Consider the following 26,544-nt stretch of genomic DNA (forward strand, 5'->3'; position numbering starts at 1 on the left):
CATTACATAACAGATGTTCCACCTGAAACCCTTAAACTGCCCATAGAAGCAAAGATAATTGTAAGAAACAAAGATTGTGTGTGTGTGTAAATTTGGGGATTGATCAGGTTTGAAAATGTAATTTTCCAATGAACCATGCTGCAGCCCCTTATCACTTCTTGTTGGTCTGTCGTTTATACGCATTGCAGCCATACCATGTGTGGTCCTTTGTACTCTCTGTGGGCCAATCACACAAAGAACATAGGAGTTAGGACTGGGTATGGCCACCTTTAGCTTGCTTAAAAGGGTTGTTCAACTTTAAGGAAAACTATACCCCCAAAATAAATACTTAAGCAACAGATAGTTTACATCATATTAAGTGGCATATTAAAGAATCTAACCAAACTGGTCTATATATTTAAGTAAATCTTGCCCTTTTACATCTTTTGCCTTGAACCACCATTTCGTGATGGTCTGTGTGCTGTCTCAGAGATCAGCTGACCAGAAATATTGCAGCTCTAACTGTAACAGGAAGAAGTGTTGCAGCAAAAGACAGAACTCTGTCTAATTGGCTCATGTGACCTAACAAGTATGGTTTGTTTAGTATGTTTATGTGCACAGTGAATCGTACTATCCCATTTTTAAAATGGCAATTTTCTATTTATGATTACCCAATGGCACATACTATTAGACAAGTATATTGTGAAAATGGTTTATTTACATGAAGCAGGATTTTACATATGAGCTGTTTTATGCAATATCATTTTATAGAGACCTGCATTGTTTGGGGGGTATAGTTTTCCTTTAAGTTAACTCTTAGTGATGCATAATTCTTCCTCCTACTTTTGAAATGTTACAACCATGACTGTGGCTCTCTAAGGCAAAACTGCAGCTGTGGCAATTGCTGTATTCAAACCTGAAGAACAGACAGGATGTGCTGGAAACCATGCAACCATATGAATTGTTATGTACAGAAGGAGTCGGCAGTCAGCACTGAGAATGAAGCATTAATGTAAAACAAACACGAGTTGTGGAGAACTCGACAGTGACATGTATATCAGAGCTGTGCAGGAAGAGGCATACCTTGCATGATGTGTACAGGGCTTCTTCGGCTTTTTTACGATCACAAGATGCAGCGTACCACTCTTTATTTAACACACCCGCCTCCTGTAATAACACGAGAAACTGAATATAGCAAACTCCTAGTGTGAAGTATATATATATATATATATATATATATATATATATATATATATATATATATATAATACACAAAAGCCATGAATATCCTGTAAATTATATCCTTATAAACGGTGAGTTCTGATGTCATCAGTTATAAACGGTGAGTTCTGATGTCATTTCTGTCACATGACTCACTGAAATTTGTGTATTATAATAAATAAAGTACCCCCAGTTGTAAAATATGAGGATATTAGAAGTTACCTCGGAGTTCCATGACCTGTATAAAAACACTCGGCCTTCGGCCTCGTGTTTTTATATGGTCATGAAACTCCTCGGTAACTTATAATATCCTTATATTTTACAAAAGGGGGTACTTTATTCACTATATATATATATATATATATATATATATGCCTTACCCTTTAAACAAAACAGGGATTGTTTGTCCATATATTGCAATATATTTAAGCTGGCCAACTACGTCAAAGTCATCCCATATCTGGCCAGTCCTACGCTTAATTTTCATCAGATTCATTAAGAATTTTATTGCTTCATTATGCATTTTACAAAGGGACTAAGTTTTACCTGCAACTTACTTGCTGCTTTCAAAGTAAAACTCCCAAACTTGGCTGCCCTTTTATTAGACACCAGTGGGATCACCTGACTATAGCTGGGAGGGGTGGGAGCTACAACATGGAGCTGGTCACTGCTCCTGTATAAACATATATATTGCAATATATGGACAAACAATCCATGTGTTGTTTAAAGGGTAAGGCATTTTTCAGTAGCAGTATGCACAAAATGTCTCTGTCTTAAATATATTGATAATGGGTTGAGTGCAGAGGACTCTTGTATTTGTCTATATGTATTTTGTGGTCACAGCCTCATTGCACCCCCGCCTAATGGTTTTAAAAATTAGTGGTGAGCACAACTTTCCCTTGTTTATATATATATATATATATATATATATATATATATATATATATATATATAGATAGATAGATAGATAGATAGATAGATAGATATAGAGATAGATAGAGATAGATAGAGATAGATATATAGATATATATATATATATAGATATATATATATATATATATAGAAAATACTTGTGGTTTCCGCACTCCACTGAAATAGAGCAATATACCCAGGTGCTACTCAAATACGAATTATCAATAAATTATCCAAAGGAGAATGAGTGCACACTGGGAGCATTTACTTAGATCATTTTAAAACCATAATTTTATTTAAGTTAATTAAAAACAGGCCGACGTTTCGGTCCACATCTAGGACCTTTTTCAAGACGTCTTGAAAAAGGTCCTAGATGTGGACCGAAACGTCGGCCTGTTTTTAATTAACTTAAATAAAATTATGGTTTTAAAATGATCTAAGTAAATGCTCCCAGTGTGCACTCATTCTCCTTTGGATAATTTATATATATATATATATATATATATATATATAAACCCCATTTTACGGGACCAGAAAGAAAAGGTGTAAAATCCAGGAAAATGTAAAATCAGGGAAATGTATTATGCATAATATATAGGCAGGACCAAAAAACAACAATGTAAAATGGGTAAAAATTTAAAATCATGTGATGTAAAATTGAGGTTTCACTGTATATATACACACACTAGATATGCAGTAAACAGAAAATATACACATTAAGGGGCAGATTTATTAAGGTTCGAATGGTAAATTCAAATTTTCAATTTTTTTGTGTAATCAGAGTGTAAGATTTATCATACCTCGGCCATGGAAACAGTTCTAATTTGAATATTCACCACCTAAAACCTGCCGAGTTCATTTACAAGTCAATGGCAGAGGTCCATTGAACCGTTGGAATATGTTAATTGCCTTCCTTACATTTGAGTTTTTTTCAGTAGAGAATTAGATTCGATTCAATTCAAATTCGAATTTTCGGGTCGGGACTATTAGATCGAATATTAGACATTCAAGTTTTTTCATGAATAACCTCCCATTCGAGTTACGAGTACATTCAAATTTATTGGAGTAAAAAACAATTAACACAATTTCAAAATTCGACCTCTGATAAATAACCCCCTAATTCTCTTTCAAGACAGATACCACTTTAACAGTTGCAGAAAAGGTAAGTGTGAATTTATTGTGAATTTAGTAATACAATAAACATATAGTGTAAATTATAATCTAGCAAACTCACAGTTGCCTTATATTTTTTTGGCAAGGTAAGAGTTATAAAATTGAATCATATGGAGAAAAGGATTACCCTCGCACACCCGGGCCGTCCGATCAATGTGAATCCCCGGTGCCGGGTTAGAGAGGAATCGGCGACCTCGTAGCCAATGTAGAAGAAAGTAATTTACCGGCACATCTTGGGCAATGCTAGTTAATTGCGGGATGCAACTTTTTGGGGTGTAACCCCTTTGTCAAGCATCCTGCAATAAACTAGCAAGAGTTTTCACTGCAAGCATTACCCAAGTTGTGCCAGTGAATTACTTTTCTTGGATGATTTCTTGGATAGACATAATATCAAAGGCTATTGTGATACTAAATTCTATAGTTAGTATAGATATGGGTATTTATAATTTATGTGAAAGTAGGGAGGGGTGTGTGTATGGATGCTGGGTTTTCATTTGGAGGGGTTAAACTTGATTCGAACATGAGTCGAACATTTTACAGTTAGCTGGCTAAAGGAATAGATTGATTGAAGGCTGCATGTTATTGGGCGTCCTTATATTATTTTTGGGAAAGATATGGTTTCCTACCAGGGCCTAGTTTGAATTTCAGTCCAGGCCTCACTAGAATTTCAAGGAAGTCTGGCAGTCTTAAAATAAAATATGGTCTTAGCATTTATGATTTTCCCTTACTGAACAGTCAGATGATCATGCTGGTTTATCTGCATTGCTTGCATACTTTCAGCTCGCCAGGTAAATAGGTTTAATTCATTTCCTGGAACAGTCAAGTCGTCTACTCTAGAGCAGCAATTGTGCTGTGTCATAGAGGTGCATTAGTATGTCTTTATATATTCATTAGTATGTCTTTTATGTATTCTCTCTTGTAGACTCAGCTTCATTGTATATTCAAAACAAACAGATTAGCATGGCATTAAGAGAGAAAATAATGGAAGATCAATGGTCAAGTGTAGATTGCCGATTATTTGTAATGGTTGCTGTGTTTCCGGTAAATATGCAGAAACAAATGTATTGAAGGAAAGCTATAGCTAAGTAAAATGTTGCTCTTCTGTGAATCAATACCAACTAAAGCCAAGCATGGTGACCTCATTGCTAGGCATTCTTTCTGCTGTTTCCGTTACTATAAATGGGGATTCTAAGGGGTAAAGTGTTTAAATTACCACGGCTATGCCTGATAGGACTGCACTGTGAGAACTGCCACAATTTACCGCTGCTACAGCAATTTACAACTGTTACCCCATGTGCCATCACCTTAACAGACTGGACATTTGTTCCCCAAAGGTAACAATAGAATTTAATTAGAAATCTATTGAAATTAGGGAAAACAAACATTTTAACATAATAATCAATGCACCTGGCAAGTCATTATCTCATAGGAAATGGAAGTGGTTGTTGTGTGTGGGAAAGACCAGTGCAATTTAGCAGTCCAAATCATATATGGTTTGATTGTTCAGGCTGTGGGCCTGCATTGGATCACATGGGAAATGGACAAAGTACACAAGCTGTGGCCTCCGATAACACAAAGATACTTGAAGACTTTACACTAAAGATGGCTATAGACATTACAATTATGATCTTTCTTGGAAAAGATCTTTCCAGGAAAGATTGTTCGTTTAAATACACGTGTAGAGCTGAATCATCAGATACACTGGTAGAAACAATAGAATTCTAGTTGTATCTGATGAATCAGCACTAACAATGGCAGATGTTCAGGTGCCTTCAAAGGCGCCCAATCAAAATTTTCCGGCCAGCCCGATCAACGAGCCAAACGATGCAAGTTTTCTGACGATATTAGTTGATTTGTCTCCCAACATATATGAACCGAATATCGTACAAAAATTAGTTTGTTATGATATTATCGGTGCGTCTGTGGCCACCTGAAGGCTTATATCAGATGGGATGTTTTTCAGGCCAGCTTATCCCTGCCAGGTGAAAAGAGTATTTCATTGCCTCCCAATATGCTGAGAAGTAAAACTTGAGTGTTCTTCACTTTTTGCGCAAGTGTAAGATGGTACTCGCAAACTCTGTTTGTAAGGGAAAGAACAGCAGTGGCAATGAAGGAAGCCGAATAATTCATTTTTGATCCTTGAGAGCTGGGGGAAGAGTGGGGCTTGCCTTGGGTGCCCTTGCCATTTGGCTCGGCACTGGTAGTTCCTATTATTTTACATAAAAATGTTACAGTAATTGTCTGCACTGTAATATTTTGTGTGCTTTATTAGAAGTCTATTTGAAGCATAACTCATAATAACCCAGTTATTTGAAAGGATTTTAAAATGTACCGGTAGATATGAAACAATAATTCCCTCAATTCATACCTCTTCTGGGCTACTGTGAGACATTTTACGGCTTGGGTTGCTCACATAACGATTTGGAACTTCGGGGGGTTCTGCAAATAATACAAATGAAGCACATAACTATGGTATCTTGTAAAATAGAAGCTAAAAATGTAATCATTGCAAAGACTATATTCCACAGAGTGCATTCATTATCTGGTACAAATTCCTTTCCAGCATCGTTAATAAACATTTTCAAGATTGCAATACAGAAATGTACGAGCAACCAGACTACTGGTGGAATAGTCTGGCGACAGCTGTATCCTCTCGACCACCCTTTTGTATTTCTATAGAGGGCGGTCTGGTTTAGTATTCTGAACTTTGCTTTGTAGCTACTTGTACATTTTGCAGAGATCTATGAGAAAAGGGAGGTGTTTATTGTGTAGAAAGTTCCATCAAGAGAACACAAAGAGGCCCTTTTATTAAAGTTCAAATTGTAGTGGCTTTTTCAAACCATGATTAAATTATTTTCACTAAAACCACAAATGCCACGAACTTTATTAAAAAATCTTAATCTAAAAAGTACGAATGGAAAACATATGAATACCTTTTTAAAAATGTGTGTTTTTCAGAGAATTACTAGCGAAAAAAACTTAAAACCTCAAAGTCTGAGCGGCTAAAAAGAGCTCCAAAAGGATCAGCACATCTCCCATTGACTTTTATGGGACCTCAACTGCACCTTTAGTTGGAGAAGTTTTGTGGTTTTTACACCTCGAATTTTTAAAGAAAAAGAAAACATTTGTGAAAAAAATAGATATTGGAATTTTAGTAAATAGACTGCATAGTGTCCTTGGTTTATTAACTAGTGTATAATATATTAATTAGCGTATAATCATTTAAAGAAAGAATAAAGGATTTCATTTCTCTATTACTTACTCTGCATGTTGGTTTTAGGCAGAGGAATTGGTAATCTGAAAAAAAAATATTCGTGTGGTTCATACAGTATTGTGATCATATGGCATAAAGAAATATTTTTATTGGTTTGAATGATAGACTGGAATAGGCAATAAATAAACTTGGAATATCTTGGTTGCCTAAGTCAAGTCAATATAGCATTCCTATGCTTTAAGTCATGTGGATACACCTCTGCCCAAGCCTATACCTTCTATCTTTTTTTAAACTGACTTATATTATATGCAATTGTAAACTTGTACTGATGTTCATTCAATATCATAAGGGGTTGGATGGCTTTTTAGCAAGTGAGGGAATACAGAGTTATGGGAGATAGCTCATAGTACAAGTTGATCGAGGGACTGGTCCCATTGCCATTTTGGAGTCAAACCCGCCTTTGAGGCTTCAGATGGGCAGGTTAAAAAAAGTAAAAAAAAAGGTTGAACTTGATGGACGTGCGTCTTTTTTCAAACTTACTTACTATGTTACTATAACATAGTGTTCTGATACTGGTTAAGTAACAGAAGACTAAGGTGTTTTCTTCCCGAAAGTCATAAATGTGCTGGTGTGTGTATATTCATTCATTCATTTCCATTAAAGGGGTTGTTCACCTTTAAGTTAACTTCTAGTATAATGTAGAGAGTGATATTCTGAGACAATTTGCTATTGGTTTTCATTTTTTATTATTTGTGTTTTTTGAGTTATTTAGCTTTTTATTCAGCAGCTCTCCAGTTTGAAATTTCAGCAATCTGATAGCTAGGTTCCAAATTACCCTAGCAACCATGCACTGATTTGAATAAGAGACTGGAATATGAATAGGAGAGGGAATAAAAGTAGCAAAAACAATACATGTGTAGCCTTGCACAGCATTTGTTTTTTAGATGGGGTCAGTGACCCCCATTTGAAAGCTGGAAAAAGAGTCAGAAGAAAAGAGGCAAATAAGTAACAAAACTATAAAAATAAGTAATGAAGACCGAGTGAAAAGTTGCTTAGAATAGGCCATTCTATAACACACCAAAAGTTAACTTAAAGGTGAACCACGCCTTCAATGGGAAATGCCATTTTATGATCCATGTCATCGTCAATGTCACTGCTCAGCACATACAATGTAGTAGTGAGTTGAGCAGTTTTGCTTCTAGAACTTTCATTGTAATGATACGTTGGATATTTTTGTCTCTTTGTTTCTGCCACATGACCTAAGCCCCAGAGCATTCATAAAAAAAGCCAGAGATACACATCTTGGTTACAAAAGCACTGAAATGACTTACTTTTGAGCTGAATGGGGCAATGGAGGGAGATCTGCTCCGACACTTGGTGTTCTGTTACGATCTGCCGCTGTGGACTTATCTGTAACAGAAAATCTCTTTTGTAGCCATCATTTCCGTAGGATTACATATATTATTTAGGATCAAACTGTAGGCATTGTAGTATATAACTAATATCTCTTATTATATAGAACAACAGAGAATATGTAAAGCATAATAGTGTGCCCCTGACTACTTGTGAACCAACTGCTCATAGGAGGTTATTTATTAAGGATCAAGTTGTGTTTTCCACAAAAATACGAGTTATCAAAGTTATTTTTTTTGGTCAAAACTCAAAAACATTTTCCGGTTAAAAAAAACTTGAGTTTAAAAAAAAAAAGATTTATTATACCGCGAACCTGGAAATAGCTTGAATCCGAAAATACACCATCTAAAACGTGGCAAGGTCATATAGGAGTCAATGGCAGAGGTCCCTCGAACCATTTGAAGATGTTAAAAGCCCTCATGATGTACGAGTTTTTTTCGGGGGGTTTTGCCCAAAAACTAGATCAATTCGAGTTTTCGGGTTTCACAACCTGAACTCGCTGAATTTAGTTTTTTCTTATATAAGAAACCTTTGGAGTTGTGACCTCAATTCAGTTCGTTCGAGTTCATTCAAGGTATAATAAAAACCCTTTGATAAATAACCCCCCTTATATTTTTCAGTTGGTCACCAGATTTTGATTTACCATTTATAAATACATTTTTCTTAACTTCTTTGTATAGATTATCTTGCCACAGAATCAGTATCAGACTGGGTGGGCCCCCCTGACCCAGAAACAGTACCTCCCAAAAACTGTTGTCGTTCCCCGGACCTCCCCCAATGGCAGCAGTTATGTATAAGGTAAGCGCAGGGTGGGAGTGGGGTTGCAGAGGGGGGGGCATCGGCAAGTTACTCAATCTGCAACTTGGACAGGGGCCCTAAAGAGGATATTGGGGCCTCTGAGATGGCAGCCCTGGTGGGCCCCCAAACCCCAGTCCGACACTTTGCGCCTTCCCCAGCTTTTTGTTTGCTTTATGGAATAAATTCAAACTTTTTTCTGTTAAGTAGAAATAGAATTTCAATCCTTCATTGCTTGCAACATTGAAATAGATTTGTCGGTAAATTTATATGGAAGGAACACTGGTACTTCCACTTTTATGGAAACCACCATCACGAGTCGATGTACTGTATTACTTTGTAGAAATAAACTCACCAGTATTGCCGTTTATGTCACGAGGGGTAAAGCCTGTCTTTTGATTAAAAGAAAAAAAACAAGCAAATAAACATTTTGTATACAATCCATAGAATTGTTGTATAATGGGTATTTTGTATACAATCTATACAATTATTGCAGAATGGGTACCCAACTCAATTCCTAAAAAATTGGATCTAAACAGCACTTAATAGAATTGCATGTTGGACATCCTGGCTGCTAAAAAAAAAGTTATATTAAATATGTTTGAACTAGATTTTGTGATCGACTGAGCATCAGATACTGTAGAAGAAACTAATTGAAGCAGGGCAGTGAAATATTGGCTATGTCTAGAACAGGAATACTATATTATGATTATTGCTTAGTAACAAAGTGCCATGGAAACCAGCTCAGCAAGAAAGGGAAAAATGCAGCCAGTCAGAAGCACTTTTTGAGTATTGCTAACAATAAAGGGCCCATTTATTAAACCTCGATTTTTTGTGTTCAAGGTTTTTATGATGCAAACTGTATGAAACACAGTATTAGCAGTTTGCTACTATGAGATATTTTAGTTTTTCAATCTATTCTGAGTGTAACCAACATATTGATGCTGTGGGTCACTGACAGATTTCCCCTGCTCTGATTGGCTGATTTCAACATGTTAAAACAATTTGCAATTCACTACTGACACGAAGCATTCATGCCAGCAAGCAATAAAAGACTGTTGCATCTTTATTTTCACGGAAACATGGCTAAACGCGGACATCACTGACTCTGCTATCCAGCTAGCTTGCTACCGAGCCAAAAGAAACGCTGCATTGTCCGGTAAGAAAGGCTGTCGGACCAGACAACATTCCTGGTCATGTGCTCAGAGACTATGCTGCTCAGCTGGCAGACGTCTTTACCGACATCTTCTACACATCGCTAAGCCAGATCATCCCAACATGCTTCAAGTCCACCATCGTTCCAGTGCCAAAGTAACCTTCAGTAACCTGCCTGAATGACTACCGCCCTGTTGCACTAACCCCGGTCATCATGAAATGCTTTGTGAGACTTGTGATGTTACAATCAAGAGCACCCTCCCCTGCTCACTGGACTCACTACAATTTGCATACTGGCCAAACAGGTCAACTGAGGATGCCGTATCCTCTGTACTTCACCTCTCACTAACTCATCTGGACAGGAAAGACAGTTATATGATAGACTTTAGCTCAGCATTCAATACCATCATCCCTCAAAAGCTGAGTGGGAAACTGAGCGAGCTGGGATTGAGCACCTCTTTGTGCTAATGGATTTTGGACTTTCCGTCAGAGAGGCCTCAGTCTGTTCGTATCGGCGACAACGTTTCCAGCACCATTAGATTGAGCACAGGGGCTCCTCAAGGATGTGTTCTCAGCCCGTTGTTGTACACATTGCTGACACATGACTGCAAAGCTAGACACAGCTCAAACCACATCATCAAGTTCGCCGATGACACAACTGTGGTGGGGCTCATCAGCCACAACGACGAGTCGGCGTACAGAGATGGGGTTCAGCAGCTGGCGGTCTGGTGCAGTGAGAACAACCTGTCACTGATAAGTGGATAAAACTGAAGAGATGATCCTCGACTTCAGGAGAACTCGCCCTACTCACACACCCCTCAACCTCAATGGCTCCACGGTAGAGATAGTAAAGAACACCAAATTCCTGGGAGTCCACATCTCAGATGACCTCACCTGGACCACCAACACCGCCTCCATAACCAAAAAGGCTCAGCAGCGTCTTCACTTCCTGAAATGGGCCAGCCTCCCACCCTCACAGTGTTCTACAGGGGCACCATAGAGCGCGTCATGACGAGCTGCATCTCCATCTGGTACAGTAGTGCAGCGCTACTGACCGGAAAAGTCTACAGTGGACTGTCAGAGCAGTTGGCTCTTCCATCACTGTAGGATTGTTACCTGAACTTTACTTTACACACCTGGACTACCTCAGAGACACTCTTATATCTGTACTAGCTGGAGCCATGTCGTCTCGTCTCACTGTGTATTTGTATACTGTTGAGATGACAAAGTTTACTATGACTTTTGACTTTATTCAAATCAGTGCATGGTTGATAGGGTAATTTGGACCCAAGCAACGGAGAGCTGCTGAATAAAAAGCTAAATAACGCAAAACGCACAAATAATGAAAAATGAAAACCAATTGCAGATTGTCTCAGAATATTGTCTCTACATCATACTATACGTTCATTTAAATGTGAACAACCACTTTAACCATTTACCAACTATTAGCTGTCAAATGCAGTAATGGTTGGTTAAAGCCAGGTACCAGATATACAGAGAAAGGGAAATGTTTTCTCAAAGAAACATAAGAATCCAAAAGGTTGTTTTTCTCTTCCTCTGTGTGATTAATACGATTTTGATAAATATCTTGAAATAACTCTTTTAAGACAGCTACCCCACTTCCAATGCTCTCTAGTGACTCAGGCCTAGAAGTAGGACAATACAAAATAGTATCAGTACCATAGAACTTAGCTTCTTGTGAGTGATATATGATCTGGTCTGTTTTTTTTAGTTCTGTGACTCAAGTGATTTCTCAATATGTACATTGTTTATAATCTACGCGTATAAAATATAAGATGTTATCTTACCGACCATGCAGGAAGTGGTTTGGATTTTCTGAAATTAAAAAATAAAAACATTCTATATTATTTACATGTGCCAGGAGATTTTATTAGCTTATTTATTATTCATTAAACAGGAGAGGAACCCATACTAACAAATCAGCAATTTGCTTTGGTCATCTAGTAAAGTAATGTGTGCTCAGTTGTGGTGCTCTTGCTGGGGGACTTTCGAGGAATCGTGCACTGTGCACATCATACAAAAAATTGTACGGAACTTTAAGGCCCAGAGGTGTGTCAGTAGAAATAACTACTGACATTTTTCTTCCAATGTATTATTCGTTCCTTTGTAAGTAGTCAGAGCCCACCTGTGAGGACCCCAGAAATCTTGCATTTTGCCCATTGCTGATCTAGCGCTGTTACCTCAAAGCTTGGACTCATGTCTGCTACTCATGAGTCATGCTATTAATGCACACCATGAAGTGTGGACCACAGAAATAATGATACATTAACATACATTATGGCTTGGACTCTGCACTCACAGTGTTTAAAGGAGAACTAAAGCTTAACTAAAGAAGTAGCTACAAATGTTGTACATTATGTTTTGGGCTTCTGTACCAGCCCAAGGCAACCACTGCCCTTTAGCAGTAAAGATCTGTGTCTCCAAAGATGCCCCAGTAGCTCCCCATCTTTTTTTCTGCTAATTCACTGCACATGCTCTGTGCTGCTGTCACTTACTGAGCTTAGGGATCAACTGATTAGCGATTAATACAGATCATTACTACGTCATTACTGTGTACTATTTCAGCAGAGATCCCCTGTACCAGATCAAGCAAACAAAACTCTTATGAGGTTACAGCCAAACATGAACCAAACATTCCCCAAGGTGTCTCCACCTTTGCTCAAACCCAACCAGCGACTACACAATGGTACAAAGTCACTACCTTTGCCTGTACCAAAACCTCCTTTTCCAAAGCAGCCAGTCACTCCCAGACCCCATGCAGTGTCTCAAAACCAGTCTGCCAGCAAGAAGTCCATCACACCTCCAAAGCAACAGTACATGGAGCAGGTAATTATTGCCATGTTAGGTTTTGTAAAAAAAACTTTTAGGGGGTCCAAGATGTTGGACAAAGCTCATGCTACTCATGTTTGCAAAACAGATTCTATTAGAATGATGATGTCAGACATAGACGTCCATGCAGTCCTTAAAGGAAAACTAAAGCCTAACTAAAGAAGTAGCTAGAAATGTTGTACATTATGTTTTGGGCTTTCGTACCAGCCCAAGGCAACCACAGCCCTTTAGCAGTAAAGATCTGTGTCTCCAAAGATGCCCCAGTAGCTCCCCATCTTCTTTTCTGCTGATTCACTGCACACGCTCTGTGCTGCTGTCACTTACTGAGCTTAGGGGCCCACTCACAATATACAGTACACATAGAATAGAAATGTCACAATATAAGGCTGATTAGTAATTAATACAGATAATTACAACCTGACAGCACAGAAACCAGTGCAATTAGCATCAGAATTTAATAATCAGCCCTGTAGCATCAGCTTATATTACAGACTAACCTCATTTTCTGCTGGATAATTAGTGACAAGCCCTAAGCTTAGCTTCTCAACAGCTGCTCAGAGCCCACTGAGCATGTGAGTGTCACAGACACTTTCCAAGATGGTGACCCCCTGTGACAAGATTGAAGTCCTGGATCATTACTGCTATTGACAAGCTAAAACTTTATGCTGGTGCAATAAGTCCAGTGTATAAAATATGGCACTTTTAGCCATAATCATTTTTAGGGTTTAGATCTCCTTTAAAACATGCCTACTAAATGTCATTGGAGCAAACCAGAGCCTACAAATAATGAAAGAGAACATGGCAGTTAGAAAAAAAAAATCTGATTGGCTACTCTGGATTAATCGACTGAATTAAAACTGCAAAATGAATTTCCACAATATACACATGCACCCACTCATATAGCATTTATTTCTTACACATACCTTGGCAATGGGGACGGGATGTTCGGTGTGTTTTTCTTGTTACCAACAGCCAAAGTTTCTAAATATGAGAATTTAAATGATTATTCTCCAGCATCAGGAATATGGCATTCACACCTATATACAGTACATATACAGAGTATGTTTGCTGTCACCACAACCTTGAATCGTGCACATATAGATGTTAAAGAACAAGTCCACAAATCCAGATATTACCCAAAACTCACTTCTCCTATCCTAAATGCTATATTTATTGTGTTTAAAAACTCATAGTTATAGATATATCAGAATGTTAAATTTCTGCTTATATTTCTGAAGGTGACCACCATCTTGCTTGTATCCACTGGATAAATTCCCCACAATTTGACTGTGGGCATGGAGGCAATACACGGTCAGCATTGACTGTGTGTAATTTCCATGTCATCACCAACAATGCTGTGACTTTGTGGGGATATGCAGGATTGAGGCTGAACTTTCTACACATGCCTGAGTCTGTTTGGTAGAAAATAGATAAGAAAATAAGAAATAGATATTGCTTTAATTTTTTAGGGTGACTTCAGCTGGTTAGTGTTCCCGTAAGAGCTTTTCTTATCTTCTAACTAAAACTCAGGTCTCTACTTGTGTGATTAACAGTTCCAGGGTGGTTATAATAATAGGAAATGTGCAACTAAATGCAAGGTACAACACAAAACAGCAAATAGGTGAGATGTAACGTCTGGACTTTTTTTTCGTTTTTTTTTTTTAAATTAAAAATTGTTAGATTCATTATCAGGCTAATGTAGGATAATGGAATAGAGGTCAAGGTTTGCTAACCCAGATGTTTGCTTTCAAGCAGGTGGTTAGTAAATGTTACTGCTAATGAGGTGCTATGGGTTACCAGACCTGTACCAAACTTGATTTTATTACTTTCCCAGTGAATGTTTTAACACTGCTTTATTCTATATAGGGATACTGTCATGGGAAAATGTGATTTTTTTTCAGAACACATCAGCTAATAGTGCTGCTCCAGCAGAATTCTGCACTGAATCCATTTCTCTAAAGAGCAAACAGATTTTTTAAAATGTAATTTTGAAATCTGACATGGAGCTAGACATATTGTCAGTTTTCCAGCTGCCCCCAGTCATATGACTTATGCTCTGATAAACTTCAGTCACTCTTTACTGCTGTACTGGAAGTTGGAGTGATATCACCCTCCTCCCTCCCCCCCCAGCAGCCTAACAACAGAACAATGGGAAGGTAACCAGATAGCCGCTCCTCAAGATAACAGATCTAACACAGCACTCAATAGTAAAATCCAGGTCCCACTGAGACACATTTAGTTACATTGAGTAGGAGAAACAACAGCCTGTCAGAAAGCAGTTCCATCCTTAAGTGCTGGCTCTTTCTGAAAGCACATGACCAGGCAAAATTAATGAGGCGGCGCCTACACACCAATATTACAATTTAAAAAAATACACTTGCTGGTTCAGGAATGAAATTTTATATTGTAGAGTGAATTATTTCCAGTGTAAACAGTGTAATTTAGAAATGAAAACTACATCATAAAAATAATGACAGAATCCCTTTAATGTCAGGGTTGATATCAGGATTATGTAGAAATATCAGCTGTGCTCTATGTCGGGTAATCAGCGGATAAACAACAGAGCACATTAACAACCTATACCATATTCATTGGGGTCGTGTTTAACACAGGTGTATTGCCCCTTTAGGGAAAAAATTAATTTTAACAGGCCAACAAGAGCTCCCACATGTAGGTAGTAAGTAAGGGTTACGATTGGGTCGAGGAAGTGTGATTCAAAAACTGGTAGTGGTTGGAAGGATGATATGGAATTGGGCAGCAGGGGTGAACTTGGGCAAAAATTGTTCACAAGTTTCTTGTTCATGAGCTACTAGTTTTACAATTGATTGTGCCCTTGGCTCTAATGTAAAGAGGGCAAAGTTAATGTGCTTCCCCCTACACTGTATATTTATCAAAGAAGTAGAAAGTAGAAATCAGAAAGGCATTAACAAAATTAATATACAAAGCTATCTATGTTACCAGCACGCAGTTTGTTTGTTTTTTTTTAAAAAAAAATTACATTCCATTTTTTTTTTTTAACTTTGCAGAACCAGTTTTGGAACCCCAGCAATGGCAGAGCAACAGAACCCAGCTCATTGTTAAAAGGAATATTAATACTAATAATCATACTCACCAAGTTCATCACACGGTTCGTATTCATCTTCACACGCTGGCTCCTAAAAATATATCAAGCGAAAAAAAAAAGTTTCTCTCCTGGAATAAATCTACATTTTCTGACATGCTTGAATAGTTTCCCATTTTAGAGCAGGACAGTGGTAATATTTTCGTTGGTTATGATTAGGATTTATTGAGGATCAGTTAGCCCACGTTTCATAGCGGCCGTGCATCATCTACGGCTTCCAAGTTTGGAGGTAATTACACTGATGGATAGTGTGTGAAAGGGAACACAATGTTAACTAATAAATGCATGCATTAAAAAAAAAAAAGTCTCCTATAGACACCATTTTATCCAAATAATCCAATTTTTTTAAAAATGCTTTCTTTATTCTCTGTAATGATAAAACAGTACTTGATCCCAATTAAGATATAAATAATCCTTATTGGAAGCAAAACCAGCCTATTTGGTTTATTCAATGTTTAATTGATTTTCTAGTAGACTTAAGGTATGAAGATCCAAATTATGGAGAGATCCATTATCTGGATAACAGGTCCCATACCTGTGTAAGTTTCGAGGGTCTAAATATATAGGAGCACATACTCAATATGCAGCATACAGGTTCTACTTAAGATCCACGGGTTGTGTGAGCGAGGGCATGGCCTGATGCCATTTGGAGCAGGGTCAATGGAAAGAGGCCGGTAATGAAAATAGCCGCTTGCATTTCCCTAATCCCCATTAAAAATTATGTCCCATTTCTCAATAAGTAAAGTTTAGCATCTGCTGTGAGCAAAATACATCTGCTAGAAAAGGGAGCCCCCCTAAAAGATCTATTAGATCTGGCAGTCAAAATCTAACTCCAGACTCCTGCATGACCTATTATGCAGAATGCTCGAGACCTGGGGTTTTCTGGATAAGGGATCTTTCCGTAGTTTAAGTCTACTAAATAAGTATTTAAATTTCAATTAATCCCAATAGGATTGTTTTTGCTTCCAATAAGGATTAATTATATCTTAGTTTGGATAAAGTACAAGTTACCGTTTTATTGTTGCAGAGAAAAAGGAAATTCTTTTTTTACAAATTTGAATTATTTGGTTAAAATGAAGTCTATGGGAGATGGCCTTACTGTAATTCGGAGCTTTCTGGATAAAATATCTCATGCCTGTGTTATGAAGCTTATATTAAGGGTCAGATTTATCAAAATCTGAGTTCCTGAAAAAAAACCGTGGATGAGGAAAAAGATGCAGACAGGACTCGTCTTTTTTTTCTCGAATGCTAGCTTATATACGAGAAAAACGTGACAAAATATTCCTGAGTGGGTTTTTACGTGGAAAAAAAGTTGCATGCCAATGAGAATCTTATTGTCCCATTACTTTTCAATGTGGCTGAAAATCTCGAATGTTTTAATAAACTGGGAAAATAAATGGGAAAAATTCCCATTGACTTCTATACATTCATGTCTAGTTTTTTTATGGCGACTTTTCGTGGTTTTAGTCTTTAATATACACTCATATTGTGTTTTTTCACTGCGTTATTTTCTCGAATTGTGAAAAAGCGAACTGGATTTTTGATAAATCAGACTTTAAATCTTCCTTTTTGTGGTTCTTTAAGTCAACTAAAAAAAATGTATGTTCTGTAAAAACAAAACAAATACATTTCGGTGTTATGTATTTCTTAAGAAGTGAAAAATTCTTGTGCAGCCAATGATAGGATCTGTCCTATATTCCACTTGCGGCCACTTAGTTATGGGTGCGTATATGGCTTGAATACAGATTAGAATGTCATGCCTGGAATAAACTATCATGAATCTGTACAACATCTCTATACTGAGGTCCCCCAGCAGGTTGGAGCTGCATCTCTTTAGAAAACTCATGTGCAGATACATGCTTGCACCTTAGTGACATACAGATGGAATATTCGGCACTATAATATACATTGCACTCATTGTTAAGCTGAACATGAACAGAGTGGTAAACAGCAGGCACATTTATTGACTTGTACAGAGCTGCTACTATACAATAAGAATCTCCCGGCAGTGCAATATAGTCTATACACTAACATTCCAACAGTAAATCCTAAAAAAGCCTCTTCCAAAAAGGCCTGTGGGTTGGAGGAAATTTATACACATAAAGGAACCTGTTATTTACTGTATATACTGTATACTTACCGCTGTTGATGATGAATTGATTCTTGGAAGAGGTAAAGAATTCCTGAAATACATACATGCATTTAAAGTTTGCTGTAATCAAAAGCAGATACATAAACAATCATAAGCAGATATATAAGAAATATCAGAAGCAGGTACACATTTGGTGGTTTTACTGAAATTATTTCCTGATATAACCATTCTGTTCAATGTTATAATATTTTACATATATCTATATATATATCTATATATCTATATATCTATATCTATATATACTGTATATACTGTATATATTGTTATATTCACTTAAAGGGCAATTTTATCAACAGCAAAAAAGCAAGGAATGTGAGTGTAATGATGATTTAATGTCTAAAACAATGATTTTAAAAGCTAAGCATTTTTTTTTTCTGCTTGCACGTTGGAGTATTTATCTTCTTCCTTCCTGTAGATGGGACATGATTATCTGTGATTGGCCAGACAAGAGGGACAGGAAGGAAGTCCGTATTTACATAGTAGGCGCCCCTAGGCCCACTGCCGTTCGTCGCCTCAGTAATTCAGGTGCAGATTCTGAATAGGCATGGGCAAATTTTTTCGCCTTGTTTCGCCGCGGAAATGACGCCCATAGACTATGGCATTGTGTGTTAAAAAAAAATAAGACATGCGACTAAAAATGTACCCCTTTAAATTTATTTCTACCAACCTACAGGTTATAGAACACTCTAATGCTCCCATTAAAAATTGTGATCCAAACTATCTTTATTTACTTCGGACAGGCCCACACAACATTGTAGGCTTTAATTATAGGTTGCTTTGTATGTAAATCTGCACCCGTTTATTGTACAGCGCTGCAGAATATGTTGGCGCTTTTTAAATACACATTAAATATAATAATTGAAATTGTTTGTTGGGTGCATTGCCAACTGTAGAAAACTCCAGTAGACAATATTCCCCATGGCAAATAAATGCAAAAAAACCCTGAAGAGCATATTTTACCTACAAACCATTCACCATATTTGGGTCATTCGCAAAGACAAATATTTGGGAGCAAACCTGCTAACTGATAGTACTTTTGTGTCCCTTTGGCCTGTGTTGGAACCAAGTACAGGGATAGGTTCCATTATCTGGAAATCCATTATCAAGATGGCTCAAATTACAGGAAAGCCATCTCCTATAGACTTCATTTTAATCAAATAATTCACATTTTTATAGAGGATTTCATTTTTCTCTATAATAATAATAATAATAATAATAATAATAAAACAGTACCTTGTACTTGATCCCAAATTAGATATAATTAATCCTTATTGGAAGCACAACCAGCCGATTGGGTTTATTTAATGTTTCATGATTTTCTAGTAGACTTAAGATATGAAGATCCAAATTACAGAAAGATCTGTTATCCAGAAGATAGGATGAATCCTTATATGGAGGCAAAACAATTCTATTGTGTTAAATCTGGAAAGATCACTTTTCTGGAAGACCACAGGTCCCAAGCATTCTGGATATAAATTGAACCTGTGACAATCCTGGCTGCTTCCCATAATGCAGTTGCCCCAATGCCTATTTCTAGTCCCATAACATTGCACTTTGCAGTCATTGTCAGTAAATACCTTTTTGCAGGAGAAGGTGGTTTCTGCTGAAAAATAAAACGTGTCATAAATAAATAAGTATTTAAGGTTAGAGCAAAAAGGTAATTTGTCTGAAAAGGAGCTTTTGTTTGACCATTATATTACACTGATATTTTTATTTTTTATATAAGGCACAGGGAGACAAGCTGCCGTCAAACCACAACCAACCGAGCTGATGGGTTTGATGAGAAATGTGGTTTAAAATGACCAAAGCATAATTAACTCTTGCATAATAATAACTAGAATACAACAATGAAATCATTAAGTGGGAATAACAAAAGAAAAAGACTTCTTTGTACAAATTGTCCAGCTAAATGTAATTCAATTTTGCCGCTGATCCAACATATACTAAAATAATAATTCCGAGCCGTTTGTCTATGATGCCTATGATCATTCTATTTTCATTTTCTGTTCCAGCAGCCTTACCTCACTTTCAGGGACCTCATACACAACTGAGGAGAAAAACAAGGAAATATATTACAATTTGAAGAGATTATTCATTTATTTTACAACTCTATTACAAGGTTTTGGTGTCAAATATTTTAGAAATCTTTATTAATATGCCCCATATTATCAATGGCCTGGCTCACATAGCGACTTGCTTAGACTCTTGTGCATTCATCTGTTCAGTTTCAGAATATTATTGTAATAAATTTAAATGCAAGGACGTGAGAATTGGATCTTTGCAGTAACCTCTTCTGTCTGCAGTTGGCTGCTACCATTACACATACTGATATATTATATACTGAAGTGATAACTGCGCACCGATGATCAATAATCAGTGGTCCCCAACCAGTATCTCGCGAGCAACATGTTGCTCACCAACCCCTCGGATGTTGCTCCCACTGGCATCAAAGCAGGTGTTTATTTTTGAATTTCTGGCTTGGAGGCAAGTTTTGGTTGTATATAAACCAAGCCTCCTGTAGGCTACCAGTCCACATAGGGGCTACCAAACAGCCAGTAATAACCCTTATTTGACATCCCCATGGACTTTTTCATGCTTGTGTTGCTCTCTAACTCTTTTTCACATTTAAATGTGGCTCACGAGTAAAAACCCCTGATCTATACATATGATGTGATACAAAGTAATGCCAAACAAGAACTTGGAAGTTATTTTCATATGTGTTTAAAGACATATTGGTATTGAGACTGATATAAACACCATGCACAGAGTCCTGTGTAAAATTTGACTTTCAAGTCCTATTTCCAACAAGCGTTTCCATTATTTTGGCAGCCTTACGGCCCCTGCTGAAGATGAGCTGATAACTAAAAACCTATTAGGACCGCTTCAAACTCACCACCTCTTGGCTGCTCCCCTATAATGCCGGGTGCTCAGTCCGCAGCGTCCCCACTGCCAACATATGATACACAAACAGGAGGACGGCACTCCAGTAAAAAAGCAGGTTTTTATAGCTGATTACTGCAGATGTACATAGACCTAACTAAACTAAAGGACACAAGAGAATAAAGAACAGCACTGTTGAGACTGGGATGCCAGGGGCCCACCAGAAAACCTTAGACAGTGGAGCCACTTTTAAACTATTATTCCTCCTCTGCTCACGCAACCTCTTTATTATCATAGTCTTTTATATCTACTTTCTGTATTCTTCCATTTTTAAGCATTTTTTCCCATAAAGAAATAAGGAATGCCTATGAAATAGAATCAAGAGGCCCACAGACACCTGGGCCCACCTGGAGTTTTCCTGGTATCTAGGTGGGCCAGTCCGACACTGGGAGTATCTCTTGTCTGTAACACTATAGTCACCTAATACAAACAATCTTGTGTAAAAGCCTTTTGGTTCTATTGTGGGTCCTTTGAAACCTAGGGGCAGATTTATTAAAGTTCAAATTGTTTTTGAGTTGGATTTTTGGCCAAAACTCACAAATACGAGTTGGGAATAATCCAAATTCAAGATTCATCATACCTTAACCATGGGAACAGTTCGAATTTGACTATTCACCACCTAAAACCTGCCAAGTTCATGTAGAAGTCAATGGCAGAGGTCCAGTGACCCATTTGAAGATGTTGATAGCCTTCCTGACATTTGAGGTTTTTTTCTGAGAAAAAAAACTCGATTTGAGTTTAGTCGAATATTTGTCCGGATTTTGGACGTGAAGAGTTTTTTCTTAAATAACCTCTGGTTGTGAGTATATTCAAATGTATTAGAGTAAACAAAATTCACATAAATTCAAAATTCGACCTTTGATAAGTCTGTCCCCTAATTTGTAATGAGCTATGAGTGTGCCAGGTTAAATGAAGAACTATTTAACTACAGTGTAAATATAGATCAGAGTGTCCCCATATAATGATTTTGTATAGGTGTTTCTTTGTACAACTCTGTAAGAGCACAAGGGGGAGCTGTTGGCTAATCAAAGACGATCATTTTTTAAAATATACTTTCTGCTGATGCCAGAGTGATAAACGATAATGGTCTTAATTCTATACTAAGAAACTGGGACTTGATTCCAGACGCACAAAGCTGGCCAGAAGAGTTCAGCTCCTTAACCAGTAGTTAGTACAGGTTTAAAGACAAATAAAAGCATAGGCACTAAATATACATTTACCGTAAGGTCCCTGACCCCAGTTGGTTAGAAGTTCAGTCTAAGTGGGATCCAAGAGAGCGCAGGCATTCCATCACTAATGGGGCTGCCATAAGATTTACTAACCCACACTTAGGTTCCTACTCATCTAAGGAATCTAATACAGTAGGGTGCACCTAAATACCATTCCTCTACCCAAACATGGTGCCCCTTTGCCGATGTCCAGCCACTACAGTGAGCATAGTGTCTTCCCAGCTGTGTGTGAATGCATTAACCTTTTACTTGCCACCCACCAAAGAATCTATAGTTCCATCATTTTAATTCTGTAGACTATGTTTTTGGGGTTCTCTTTGATCCATGCCACTATGTTTACTGGTAGCCCACAGCTCATATAAACCAGAAACCCCAGCACAGAAAAGGTCAGATTCGCAAACAAGAAATGTTGTTATTGTGTTATTGCTGGACTCTTCACTAACGCTAAGGAAGATACTCACTCATTCTGGCTAAATACAGGTGTATAGGTTAAGAATACATGGTCACAAACACAGAATGGTTCTGGTCTTCTCCCTCCTGAACATGCCCATAGGTTTCCTGCTTAATAATCTGCACTTGTTTATGCTACATTCATCATGTTTCCTTCTTAGGCTTTCAATTATACAATTGCCACTTACTATGGGGCTGTACTGATCTGTACCAAAGAGGAACAGATAGACAACAATACTCTATGTATTCATTACTTAGGACAGTAGCTTTCTTGAGTAGAACACACAATACCCAATCACCCATCAGCTTTTTTTTATTCTTCCTACCTGGGTTATGTGATGTTTGATGATTTTTACCAAGTGCTGGTGGTACAGGTTTTGAACTTCTGTTCACAACAGGAGCTGTGAAATAAAATATATAAATGAATAATATCATACATTGCAGTGTTGTTCTCTATATTTACAAACGTTTAAAGGAGAACTAAGTCCCCACCCTCTGATTTTTAAACGATAGAACTCCCTACTCTCAGACAGGGCCCCTATTAATTGCTGAATCTGGTGAAAGAGGTGCTACTTCTTTTGCCACATGTTTTAATTATAGTTAACTGACTTAACTCTGCTGTGAAGCATCTCCTGGAAATGTCACACCCCTTATTTTAAGAATAACTGAATATTCTCACTAACTGGAAAACTAGGCTCACATGGATGATTTGTGTAGCCCAATACAACCCAATAAATGCTGCTTGGGCGAGTACTACACTACATCTAGCTGACCATACACTTAAAGATCAGTATCTATATCTGTCTATCCAGCTGTCTATGTCTCTATCATCTATCCATCAATCTATCTATCTATCTCTCTATCATCTATCTCTCTATCATCTATCTCTCTATCATCTATCTCTCTATCATCTATCTCTCTATCATCTATCTCTCTATCATCTATCTCTCTATCATCTATCTCTCTATCATCTATCTATCTATCTATTATCTATCTCTCTATCTATCCCTCTACCATTCTTTCTATCTGCCTATCTCTCTACCAGTCTTTCTATCTGCCTATCTCTCTCTGTCTATCTATATTTATAGATACCTTATAGAATGAAAGAGATTAAAGAGGAATGGTTTCATGCTCAAACACTGCAGACTTTAGGGCACAGTGCATTTCATTTTCTGTGTCACAACATGCTATAGTTTTTGTTTTCCACAAACACACACAAACAAATAATGTAGTTATCCCTCTCAATGCATGCATTATAGATCTTACGTGGGAAAGGTGGATCTTGTGTAGGTTCAATATAATTGTCCTCTTCCTCTCCTGGGACAATATACTCTTCCTGAGGTTTAGAAATGGGATAAACACAAAACAATATTCATGGTAAAATGAACAGCAAAACATGACAACGTGGAGAACAGGCTACTGTAAATGGATACTGCGGTCACTTCACTTCTCATCTGGCTTATGGCTAGCGTTCTCCTTGTGCACACACACAGCGTAATAGTGCTGTAAATTCCATATCAAAATTTGCTTTTATGTCTTTTACTTGTTTGCTGTACTTTCTGGTATCAGAACAATTTTCCTGTTGCATTGCTCCAAGACCCCAGACAAACAGTTCTTTGCTCCACATTTATAAATTAGGCTCAGCTACTGGCAGCAATATCTGCCAAAATACACAATCCAACCTTAGAGAAGTGCTCTTCTTTGTTCAGTATTAAATAAAGACCAATCAGTTCTACTGAATGGGATCAGTGGTTTCATCCTCTAAATGAATAGATCTCCTGGGTTATATGTTAAAATAATGGTAATTTCCTGGGTTATATGTTAAAATAATACGGTAATATAAAAAAATATTTTCATTATTTTTATTTAACGAAAAGACCACGAACACCGCCAAATGAAATGGCTTTATATACCACAAACTATAATATATTATTGCCTTCATCTATTTTTCTTCTAAATTTTATCAGCACATGGGCGTATTCTTCAGCGGCAGAAAAGCACCCAAAACTACGACTGCAATTTCCAATTCATTTAAATGGGGAATGTGACTTGGCCAAAGTATCAGGCCACAGGTGGAATGGACCAAGAGCTTACAAGGTTATCAAAACTGCCTGATCCCAGAAACAACAATTGTAAAGATGTTGTAGATAGCTTAATGCAGTTTCAAGCCCTCTCATGTTTCTCCCAGTGGCCTGAAAGAAATTTGGTTGTTTTTGGATTTCTGTCTTGGAGGCATAAGGGCAGAGACACACGCTCAGATTCGGATAGACTAATCTCCCTGAACTGCCTCCCGCTGGCTAGAATGTAAATTGCCGGCAGGGTGGCAATAAGTGCGCTTCATTTTCCGAAGTCACCTGAAGTTGCCTCACGAGGAAACTTTGGGTGACTTCGGAAAACGAAGCACTCAGAGCAGGTACGTTTCAGGGGCTGCTGCCGCCTGAGGCAGCAGCCCCAATGCCGCCCCCCCTCCTGCTCTGCTCTTCTAACTTCCAGCGTCAGAGCGGGTGGAGGAGGGGCCACATCGCTATAGCAGTGAGCATTATTGCGCTCGCTGCACTAGAAGAGCTGAATTTCCATTTTAAAAAACAAAAAAGTTACCAGTGGCGGCTTTTCACCTTGCCTCATGGCCGGAGCGGCCCTGACTCAGTGTGTCGTTCCACCGGAGATTTAGATTCTAGCCGGCGGGAGGCAATTCGGAGAGATTAATTGAAGAGGAGATTTATCGCCGGGTGACTAAATCTCCCCGAATCTGAGGCTCTGCACTAAAACTCAGTCCACTAGTTCAAAAGATGAATGTATTGGTGGTCTGTACAATGTAATAGAAAGTGTTTGTGTCTTACTCCCTTTTAGGTGGTGCAACTATGTCTGCAAAACCAGAAAAGAATAGGAAGAAGAGCTCCAGCAGACTAACTGCAAACCAGTCCACATATGGGCTACCAAATAGCCAATTACAGCCCTTCTTGGACACCCTTTTTTTTCACTCTTGTGTTGCTCCCCAACTTTTTTATATTTAAATGTGACTTACAGGTTGGGGACCACTGGCTTAAGGACTGCATGGACTTCTGTCTGACATCATCATTCTAATAGAATATGTTCTACAATATATGTTTTACAAAACCTAATATATCTGGCAATAATTACCTCATCCACGTACTGTTGCTTTGGAGGTGTGATGGACTTCTTGCTGGCAGACTGGTTTTGAGACACTGCATGGGGTCTGGGAGTGACTGGCTGCTTTGGCAAAGGAGGTTTTGGTACAGGCAAAGGTAGTGACTTTGTACCATTGTGCAGTCGCTGGTTGGGTTTGGGCAAAGGTGGAGACACCTTGGGGAATGTTTGGTTCACATTTGGCTGTAACCTCATAGGAGTTTTGTTTGCTTGATCTGGTACAGGGGGTAGTTGTCTGTTTCCTTGTTTATCTATCAAAGAAAAAAACAATGTGATGGGTTTAAATCAACTAAGCAATGCCAGTAAGGTTCTGTTTCTTCATTTTTAATGGCTTTATATTGGGACAAAAGTCTACATGCAGGGTACAGGTATGGGACCATTTATCCAGAATGCACGGGACCTGCGGTTTTCTGGATAATGGATCTTTCCCTAATTTGGATCTCCATACCTTAAGTCTATTAGAACATCATGTAAACATTAAATAAACCCAATAGGCTGGTTTTGCTTCCAATAAGCATTAATTATATCTTAGTTGGGATCAAGTACAATGTACGGTTTTATTATTACAGAGAAAAATAAATCATTTCTAAACAATTGGATAATTTTGATAAAATGGAGTCCATGGGAGACTGCATTTCCATAATTCTGGGTAACAGGTTTCCGGATAATGGATCCTGAGCATACCTGTACTATATTGGCAGTTCTGCTCAAAATATGTTTCTCTATAAATGGTCGGCTAACATTTTCTTGGTATACATGATAATGCTCTGTG

General features: G+C 37.8%; 1 protein-coding gene across 9 annotated transcripts in view; it reads right to left on the reverse strand.

Moving 5' to 3' along the window:
* The window catches only part of blnk.L (B cell linker L homeolog), a 163,774-nt gene that overhangs the window by 3,368 nt on the left and 133,862 nt on the right, over positions 1-26,544 (reverse strand). For 6 of the 9 annotated variants that reach the window (XM_041568409.1, XM_041568407.1, XM_041568411.1 and 3 more), the window contains 14 exon segments: positions 25,746-26,023; positions 23,871-23,940; positions 22,931-23,005; positions 20,007-20,032; positions 19,563-19,588; positions 17,974-18,016; positions 15,825-15,867; positions 13,636-13,693; positions 11,671-11,698; positions 9,063-9,099; positions 7,831-7,909; positions 6,548-6,582; positions 5,654-5,724; positions 1,063-1,146 (listed from right to left, as the gene is read on the reverse strand). In XM_041568409.1, coding sequence (XP_041424343.1) covers positions 1,063-1,146; positions 5,654-5,724; positions 6,548-6,582; positions 7,831-7,909; positions 9,063-9,099; positions 11,671-11,698; positions 13,636-13,693; positions 15,825-15,867; positions 17,974-18,016; positions 19,563-19,588; positions 20,007-20,032; positions 22,931-23,005; positions 23,871-23,940; positions 25,746-26,023 — 953 coding nt within the window. 9 annotated transcript variants of the gene reach the window in all.

Source organism: Xenopus laevis, chromosome 7L (assembly GCF_017654675.1).
Source record: "Xenopus laevis strain J_2021 chromosome 7L, Xenopus_laevis_v10.1, whole genome shotgun sequence".
NCBI classification, from domain to species: Eukaryota; Metazoa; Chordata; class Amphibia; order Anura; family Pipidae; genus Xenopus; species Xenopus laevis.